The sequence below is a fragment of the Pogona vitticeps genome, chromosome 11 (assembly GCF_051106095.1).
Source record: "Pogona vitticeps strain Pit_001003342236 chromosome 11, PviZW2.1, whole genome shotgun sequence".
Lineage (NCBI taxonomy): Eukaryota > Metazoa > Chordata > Lepidosauria > Squamata > Agamidae > Pogona > Pogona vitticeps.
Genome location: NC_135793.1, coordinates 122,818 through 132,611, shown reverse-complemented (window position 1 = coordinate 132,611; position 9,794 = coordinate 122,818). Strand labels below are relative to the sequence as shown.

Sequence of the window (9,794 nt, the reverse complement as noted above, 5' to 3'; positions counted from 1 at the left end):
AATTTCACAGGAAGCAGGCTGAGGGGGCAGGGGTGGGAGTGGGAGGCAGGCAGATGGCAGGGGCCCAGCCAGAGGGCGCTCTGGGCACTTTACCCCTAAGGCCACATGGGCCGGCTCTTCTCCCAGGAAGCCCAGTGGTAAATTGAACCCCCAACCTCTGGCTCTAAAGCCTGAGACCTAAACAACTGAGCTAGCCAGCCAGCTCCTTGGTTTGTAGAATGCTGCAAAACCAGAAAGGGGCCGTAAAAGGTCTCAGCCCATTCTGTGAGCTTTCAGACAAAGGGAGGCGTCCTCGCACCTGTTCAACAGGGCAACATCTCCTCTCCCAGGGGCTCAGCCTTGTACTGGCCTAAGGGCTTCTCCTGATTTTGCATGGCTCCTGGTCACCTCACATCTCCTCCATCCAGAAGCATCCCTGGCTATAATTCCCCTTACAATCCACTGGGTGGCACTGGAAGGGAGGGAGGGAGAGAGGGAGGGAGGGAGGGAGGGAGGGCTGTTGGTCATCTTAGTGCCTCATTGGAGCAATTTAGTAACTTTATCTTGCAAACAAGAATCAGATCTAAAAGATAGCCATTTTACAACATTGCCACTGAGAGAATAATAAATGACATCCTTTGGGAAAGAAAAGGGAAGTGACATGCAAAAACAGCTGAGACAAAAATTATCCCAACAGATCTGCTTTCTTTTGGTTTTGCCATTGTAGATTTTTAAAAATTGGTGACAGCAAATGTAATCTATGCTAACAAGTGAACAGAAGTTCCCACACTGGTTTTTGGCAATCCGTGACATATTCTGGTGAAGGGTCAGCTGCCCCCATTGGGGGGAGGGAGACACTGGAAAACTCGGGGAGGTGATGGCATTCCAGTTGAACTATTTAAAATCTTAAAAGATGACACTGTTAAGGTGCTACACTCAATGTGCCAGCAAGTGTGGAAAACTCAGCAGTGGCCAGAGGATTGGAAAAGATTAATCTACATCCCAATCCCAAAGAAGGGCAGCGCCAAAGAATGTTCCAGCTACCGTACAATTGCTCAAAATCCTCCAAGGTAGGCTTCAGCAGTATGTGGACCTAGAACTCCCAGAAGCATGAGCTGGATTTCGAAGGGGCAGAGGAACTAGAGACCAAATTGCTAACATGCGCTGGATTACGGAGAAAGCCAGAGAGTTCCAGAAAAACATCTAATTCTGCTTCATTGACTATGCAAAAGCCTTTAACTGTGTGGACCGCAGCAAACTATGGCAAGTTCTTAAATAAATGGGAGTGCCTGACCACCTGATCTATCTACTGAGAAATCTATATGTGGGACACAAAGCAACAGTTAGAACTGGATATGGAATAACTCATTGGTTCAAAATTGGGAAAGGAGTACAAGGCTGGATATTGTCTCCCTGCTTATCTAACTTATATGCAGAATACATCATGCGAAAGGCAGGACTGGATGAATCCTAAAACAGAATTAAGATTGCCAGAAGAAATATCAACAACCTCAGATATGCAGATGATACCACTCTGATGGCAGAAAGTGAGGAGGAATTAAGGAACCTCTTAATGAGGGTGAAAGAAGAGAGGGCAAAAAACGGTCTGAAGCTCAACATCAAAAAAACTAAGATCATGGCCACTGGTCCCATCACCTCCTGGCTAATAGAAGGGGAAGATATGAAGGTAGTGACAGATTTTACTTTCCTGGGCTCCATGATCTCTGCAGATGGTGACAGCAGCCACGAAATTAAAAGACGCTTGCTTCTTTGGAGGAAAGTGATGACAGACCTTGACAGCATCTTAAAAAGCAGAAACATCACCTTGCCGACCAAAGTCCACATAGTCAAAGCTATGGTTTTTCCAGTAACAATGTATGGAAGTGAGAGCTGGACCATAAAGAAGGCTGACCACCAAAGAATTGATGCTTTTTTTTATTTAACAAGAGGTGACAAAAAGGAAATGGGGAACTAAAGTTAAATGGGAAAAGGAGAAACAATATCATACTAACATCCATTCTATACCTATTGCCATATCAAAATTCCAAATTACTCTTTTTACTATTTTGTGCCTTCCAGATTTAAGTTCTTCCAGATTTAAGTTCACCATTTCAATATATGCTCTTCATACACTGCCTGTTGACTCAATCCATTTGTAGAATAAGTCCCATCTTTCTGTTGCCTTTTGTAAAGGACAGTCCTTCATCACTTCTGATAAAATGTCCATTTCTGCTGTTTCCCGTATCTTCTCTATAAGATCTTCTTGTTTCGGTACCATCAGACTTTTCCAATTTTTGGCATAGAGAATTCTGGCTGCAGTAACTATGTATATAACTATATATTCCTTTGTCTTATCTATGTTATCAGGTATCATACTCAATAAAAACAGTTCTGGGGTTAATGGCACCTTACAAAGCAATATTTGTTGCAACACAGCATGTACTCTTTTCCAATACTGTTTTCGCTACTCTACATGACCACCACATATGATAATAGCTTCCCACTTGTGCTTCACATTTCCAACACACATTTGATAACATCTGATGCTTTTGAACTGTGGTGCTGGAGGAGACTCTTGAGAGTCACCTGGACTGCAAGGAGAACAAACCTATCCATTCTGAAGGAAATCAACCCCGAGTGCTCACTGGAAGGACAGATCCGGAAGCTGAGGCTCCAATACTTTGGCCATCTCGTGAGAAGAGAAGACTCCCTGGAAAAGACCCTGATGTTGGGAAAGAGTGAGGGCAAGAGGAGAAGGGGATGACAGAGGATGAGATGGCTGGACAGTGTCACCGAAGTGACCAACATGAATTTGACCCAACTCTGGGAGGCAGTGGAAGACAGGAGGGCCTGGCGTGCTCTGGTCCACGAAGAGTCAGACACAACTTAATGACTAAACCACAACAGCCAGGCACCTGGGAAGGATCCCCCCACACCAGCGTCCTTGCCTCGTCCTGCATGCTTTGCTTCTTGATAGGTAGCAAGGATGGAAAGGAAGATGCTAGAGGCAAGATCACCCTCAACCACCCAGTCTCCCACCTGTCACCTGCGCGTAGTTATTTGAACAGGAAGCAGAACCCACAGGCAGACGTTTTACTGATGGGTCGGATTCCATTTCATTCCTGTCCTGCCCTTTTCCCGTGCATGGGAACATTTCTTCCTAAATTCCCTTAAGAGGTTGCAGCACTCAGGGGCTACCAAGGACCACCATTTCCAGTGGCCACCCAATGAAAGCACCCCCACCTGACTAGCGAATCCAGGAGCTGGAAGCAGGCACAAAAAGGCAGTTGGGCAAGCCTGGCCCACTTAATCCTTTCCTGACTACAGTTTAAAATACCTGCTCCCTTCCCTTTTGCCTGACCTTCTAGGAAACTGACAGACATGAAGGGAAGATCTGACAAAGCTGAAAGGTGGCCCCAATTTTCTAAAGGGGCAGAAAACACGCTTCGCTCTGCTCCTGCCCTGGGCAGCGTGGAATCCTTGCCTCGTGGGCATCGTTGGAGCCACGCTGGGCTACTGTGGGCAGATCTCAGCCCTCGATGAAAGAAGCATTTGGGGCCCAGAAACAGCTCCCAGACAGATCCCTCCAGGCCACCCATCCCACACGGAACAAGTGTCAACACAAGCCACCGCAGAAGCAAGTCAAAACTGGCATGCCTGTCTGAGTAAGGAAGGACAGGGTGCGAACAAGAGGAGGCAGGTGTATTGGGGTGTACCAGGAGGGCTCTCCTCCAGCTCTGAATCATGCGCTTCCTTCCTCCACACGGCCAAGAGCCTGTGTTGAAGGTAGGGAGCCGACCAACCCACAAATGAAGGATTTGTCAGAAAGAGGCAGGCAACCAAGCTGTCTGTGGATGGCCAGGGGGGGGGGGGGGACAGGAAATGCCGTATGGACTGCCCCTCGACAAGGGAGACCCATGGAGCTCACGTATTTCTGAGCTGGCCCTGCCGTTGGATACCCTGGAGCTACCCAATGACCACTACAGGACATTTCCAGAGGCTGGGAAAGGGCAAAGACCCTCACTCTGATCTAGCAAACGGGATCTGGATGGAACCACATCCTGTTTTCTAGACACAGAGTGAGCCGGGAGAGAGAGATGGACACCACAGCTCCTCTTCAGCCCCCACCCCCACCCCCCATCTTCTGGTGCGATGGCCTGAAGTGCTCCCAGGGAAGAGTTGTGCTATATCAGGTTCTGCGACCAACTGGGAGTCTTCCTGGGATACCTGTCCCCTGCCCCAAAGGTAGCCGTATCCACCCGGAACAAGAAAGCAAGCATCCCTAATGGGGCCCCGGGGCGGGGGGGGGGGCGGGGGCTAGAAGTCAGAGCGCCAGGGGCGGACGAGACATGGGATGAGCAGAGTGCTTGACAGACACGTGTCTGTTTGTGTGGGTGGGTGGGTGGGTGGGTGTGGTGCAAGCAGGGACGCTCCGATTCTATTGTTGAGGAAGGCTGCCGTGTCCAGGGAGGGCAGAGGAGGCCGAGGAGAGCGGACAGGAGGTCCCCTGGCCAAGGGAAGGCAGGGGCTGCGGGTGGAGGGGGGCTGCCGGGGGGGGGGTCTGACACAGCATTTCTTGGCTGAGAGTCAGGCCGAGTCAAACTCCCTAAAATATGAGAATTGGCGCAGGTTGCTGAGTTAGGTGCCAAATTATGTTTTTAATTAGGTGCTGAAAGTAGTCTCAGTAATTCCACTTTTTTTTTTTTATGAAACCCTTGTTATCTCGAACACACTTCTTGTCTGAAACTCTTTCCTGAGATTAATAGGGAAAGAGTGACAAAGAGGTTGTCCCCTCTTGCTCTTCTGCAGCCTCACCGACAAGCGCCCATCGGAAGAGCACGGGGGGGGGGGGGGCGGATCTGACAGAAAAAACAAGGGGTTAAAAAAATACCTTGCCAGGCGTCTGAGTCTCACAGGCTTATGTCACCCTGACTGTCCCCACCCATCTCTTCTGACACAGAGCCAGGATGGGCCCTTTGGACGCCTGTCCCCTGGGTGACCCTCTCTGGGAGGAAGGGCGACGCCTCTCCCTTTTCATCTGCCTGAGGAATCCCCAGTGCCAAGAGGGGCAAAATGCAGCAGCTGGGGAGTTGGGTGAGGGCAGGCCGGCATGGGGGCTGGGGAGGCATGCGTGGCGGCAGCCCATGGGGGGGGTCTTCCTCCTCCTCCCCCCACCGTGGCAGAATGAACCGCCATCTTGCTCAAGGGGCCTGCCAACAGTTTTCACTGTTCCAGGTTTATATGGGGGGTGGGGGTGGGAGCGTGGGCGGGCAAAGGCTTTGGCCCAAGGGGAGAAGAACGTCCAGACTCAGCTTCTTCTCCCCCAGAACCCCATCCAAGGGAGGTGCAGGTTCCTGGGGCCTTAAGGTGAAACCCAGCAGTGACCATTGATGGATCTTTATCTTGGACTTTCCTCCATTGGCGCTCTCCCCCCCCTCCTTTTCTCCCTCTTTTGTCTCAGCCTGAGGACAGGAGACACACACACACACACACACACACACACACACACACACACACACACACACACACACACACACACACACACACACACACACACACACACACACACACACACACACACACACACACACACACACACACACACACGCGGCTTCCGCTGCTCCTGCAGCCTCGGAGGCTTCCTTCTCCGCCACCTGCTGCGGAAGAAGAGAGCGAAGGGCTCCAAGGCTGAGCAGAAGCAAAGATGCGGGGGGGGGGGGCGAAGAGCCAACTGCATGGAAGAGGGGGGAGGTGCTCAGCTGGGCATCCCAATGCTCCGGGGTGGGTGTGAACCGGGAAGCACGGTGACTCTGCTGAAATGACCCTCAGAGCCTGGGGCGGCCTGATTCGGTCCAACCAGCCAAGACGGCATCAGCCCAGGAACCTCCTACCTGCTCACCCGAAGCTGCGCGGAAGATAATGGGTTCGAGTCCCTTGTGACCTATGGAACCCGGCGGGCGAGGGGCCCACCACCACCACCACCAACCCCATGAGGCTGCACCCAGAAGAGACATCAATGGGGCTGACCCAGTTTAAGAGCCCCTATGGGCACGCTGTGAATCCCTTTGGCGGGTCTGAAAGGCAAGGCGCTCTGCCTGGGTTCCGAGGCCTCCCCGGCTGCTCCTGGAGACGGACGGGCCCTCGATGCCCACTCCCGGGCCATCCGGGCCCAGCCTGAGGGCGCCAGAGGGACCCGGCCTAGCGCGCTTCTCCTCCCCGCGTCCGGAGGGACCCTGCCTGACTTCCCGAAGACCAGCCCACCACAGGCCAGAGGAGGGAGACCTTCCCCAGCCGGAGGGGAAGGAGGCTGGAGGGAAGGCGACGAGGGACCCCAGCCCGGGAGCTGCCCGCGTGCAGCCAGGCTGGCCCCGACCCGCAGCCCCTCCTGTGTGCGGCCAGCGAGCCGGCGGAAGGCGGCGCCCGGGTGCTTTCTCCTCCCCGCGCCCCCCTTCCCTTCCCTCCCCTCCCGCCCTCCTTCCGCGGCCGAGGCGGGTCTCCGGCGGCTCCTCCTCCTCCGCCGGTCCCTCCCGCGAGCGGGGCATCTTCAAGCGGCGGCCGGAGGGGAGGCGGAGAGCCAGACGGGGCGCCCGCCACAGCCAGCCAGCCAGCCAGGGAGCCCGGCAGCGCAGCGGGCGAGGAGGCGCGGCGCTGGCAGCCCGGCCCGGCCGAAGAACGGAGCCGGAGAGGGCGGCGGCGGCGGCGGCGGCAGCAGCGCCAGAGGGACGATGCGGAGGCGGGAGCGGCAGTAGCCGAGCCATGGGCTCCGGGCGCCCGCCGCCGGCCCTCGAGGGACCGCGGACGCCGGAGGGGTGCAGGGCCGGCGGCGGGGGCTGCTCGTGCGACGGGCGGCGGGGGGCGGGCGTGTGGCGGGCGCTGGCGGGCTTCTTCGCGCTCTCGCTGGCGCTGCACCTCCTGACGCTGGGCTGCTACCTGGAGCTCCGCTCGGAGCTGCGCCGGGAGCGCGAGGGGCCCGGGCCCGCCCGGTCGCAGACGCCCCGCCGAGGCAGCGACGCCCCGCCGCCGCCGCCGCCGCCGCCGCCGCCGCCCCCCGCCCGCCTCGCCCTGGAGCCGCCGCGACGGAGCCGCCAACAGGTGAGCCACCGGGCGAGCGAGCGTCGGAGGGGGACGGAGGGGCGCCGGACTTCCTGCCGGCCGACCGGGTTGCCCTGGGGGGGGGGCGTAGGGGCGGGAAGACTCGGTGTTTCCGCGCATCGCTGCTGCCGCCGCCGCCGCAGGTGCCTCCGGGGACAGGCCAGTTTCACGCGCGCCCCCCCCCCGCCGGGGATGGTCCTCGGGGGCCGAGGCCGAGGGAAGGCCGGAGGGGAGCGGACCCGGGCGGCGGGGCCTTCGGCCTCCTGGCGCGGCTCCATGGGCCCCTCTCGACGGCTGGCGCTGGAGCCCAGGAAAGCCCCCCGGCGGCCCAGAAGAGAGGCCTGAGCGGCCGGAGAGAAGCGGGGCGGGCGGACGGAACCGGGCTTGTGCGATCCTGCCCGGCTCTTGTGGCCACCGCGCCCCCTTCGCTCGCCCTGCCTAGCACGAACGCGGGGGGGGGGGTGCCGCCGTCTCCTCGGGGCGGCCCCCCGGTCATCTTCTCTGGAGGAGGGCAGCGCTGGGCAGGCGGGCTTGGGCAGCGGCCGGAGCGGCAGCGGGGAGGGCTCGTTCGCCCCGTCGCTTGGGCCCCGTCGAGACCGGCCGGCGGCGGGTGGCGAGGCTAAAGGGCGCAAAGCCCGGCTCGGCTGAAGGAGGGCAAAGCGGGCCGGTCCTCCTTTCGGGAGAGACGGGGGGCCGCTTCCGGGTCGGTCCTGCAGCGCCGATTTCCCGATAAAGGTTCTCCGAGGGTCCTTTTTTTGTCCTCCCAGTGACTTAGCTACTCTTTTGACCTTTAGTCACCCTTTAAAACAGACTGATGTTGGCCTCCTTTCTCCGGAGGCAATGGCTGCAGCCCCGCGGGGTGTCAGTCCCCTTTGCCGCTTGCTTTCTTGAGTGTAGGGACCCGATCTAGGCACCGGGTCCCAGGAGTGGTTGCACCGCAGAGAGGAGCCGGACTCCTCTAAGCTCCCAAAAAGTGTTTCTTGCTCTCAGATTGAGGTGCTGGTCAGTCCGGGGCGGGGGGCGGGGGTGAGGCAGGAAACGGATGTTTAGCCTTTGAGGTGCAAAGGGGTGTAAGCCAAAGGGACACCCTTTTCTACAACACATGGAGGCCCTGATGGGCCAGGGAAGTCCCCCAGCAGGATGGTTGGGTGGCCGCTGCTTCCTCCAGCTCCCATTCGCAGCCAACGGGCCCTGGGGAGCATCTGGCCACCTGCCTTCCCTGGTGGTCCTTAACCTTGGGAGCCTTTCACATCCCTAAACCAATCTGGTCCCATTTCTTCCCCTCATTCAGGGCTGCTAAGTGAATGCGGGAAGCCCTCCAGAGGGTCTCCCCCACTCTACCTACTGGTCTAAGGATGCTCTGTTTTCCTCTTTAGGCCTCAGTCATCCAGGCGACCCGGGGGGGGGGTGTAGGTTGGCATGCCAGGGTGGTTCTTGGGCTTCCTTACCTGAAGCCTCTCCTTACGGGGGGGGGGGTATTCAGAGGTGGGGGGAGGGCGGCTGCCTTGCCATCTTGGGATGGGATCAGGAGCCTCCAGTCTCCTGGTGCTTTCTCTCAGGGGCTGGAGGGCTTTTGTTTCTGGAGTGTCACCCCAAGGCTGCCCTCCTGCTAGAGCCTGCCTAGCTAGCTTCCTAGCAGGATGCCTTGTGCCACTCTTGCCCCTTTCCAAGCCTGGATTCGACTAAAGGAAGCATCTTCGTGAGGTTCCCTGTGCTCTCCCTTCGAGGAGCACAGCAAGAATCCTCCATTCCTGCCAGATTTTCTTTCTGAGATGTGGCTCAATTTGCTGTTGGGGCTGCAACTCATCTGCCAGTTCCCTGATGATGCCTCAGAAGCCAGTATACCTGAAAACGAGCTTGCCTTCACCTTGTACGAGAAGGGCTTAACTTAGCTGTGCCGTAGATTGCAGCCATGGGCCAGGGAGTGCCAATTAGCATCCTTGCTGATGATCACTCTGTGGTGTCCACTGTGGTCCCATGAGGGAACTAAGCTGGGCCCTCTTTCTGGTCTGCCTGGCCCTTGAAATGTCCGGAGAGGCTGTGGGGCAGAGAGGGAGCTGAACATGCCCCCCCCCCGTGCTCACCCGGACCGTTTCTGGGCTGCTGGAGTCCCTGCTGCTTGGGCTCCTTTTAAGCTGTGTCCTGACCAGCCAGGAGCCCCCTGTGTCTTGGGCCAAGTGAGGCTGTCCTTGGCCCACAGTGGGCTGTTATCAAGTTTAGCCCTTCAGCTGGCAGATGTTGCTGCCACGCAGGGGCTGGTGATGGTCGGGAGAATCCCAAGACGGTGCACATGCTTGACATAGTTGGCCGGCTTTCTCAGGCCTCTGACTTTCTGCCAGGAGCTTTGGCACAGAAGGAAGAGGAAAGTCTGTTTGTTTCCCTGGAAACACACCCTTGGTGAAATGGGCCGTCGGGTGTGGGAGAGGGAGGGGGTTTGGGACTTAGTTAGCAGGCTCAGAGCAGCAGCAGCAGCCGCCACAGCAGGGTCTGAGGGCAGCAAGTCAAGCCTCTGAGAACCGCTTGGCTCGCCGGCCCAGGTGGCGTGTCTCCGGCAGCCAGGTCTGCCTTGGCCAGGCCTGTACCTGAGAAGGGTTCCAAAGGCAAGCCAAAGGGCGGCGGCGGCAGCAGCAGCAGCAGCAGCAGCAATCCTGGAGTGTGATGGCGATGGCCTTGGATTGCACCAGAGCTGGTTTTCATGCGGCACCCTTGCCACAGTGCCACGC

The 9,794-nt window shown here is 57.4% G+C and overlaps 1 protein-coding gene across 4 annotated transcripts in view; it reads left to right on the top strand.

Moving 5' to 3' along the window:
* The first annotated feature begins 5,749 nt into the window (after window positions 1–5,749).
* Window positions 5,750–9,794, top strand: part of EDA (ectodysplasin A) — a 41,293-nt gene continuing 37,248 nt past the window's right edge. For all 4 annotated transcript variants that reach the window (XM_072981147.2, XM_072981146.2, XM_072981145.2 and 1 more), the window contains exon 1: window positions 5,750–7,071. In XM_072981147.2, the coding sequence (XP_072837248.2) occupies window positions 6,124–7,071 (948 nt within the window). In that variant the 5' untranslated portion in view covers window positions 5,750–6,123. The remainder of the gene's footprint in view (window positions 7,072–9,794) is intronic.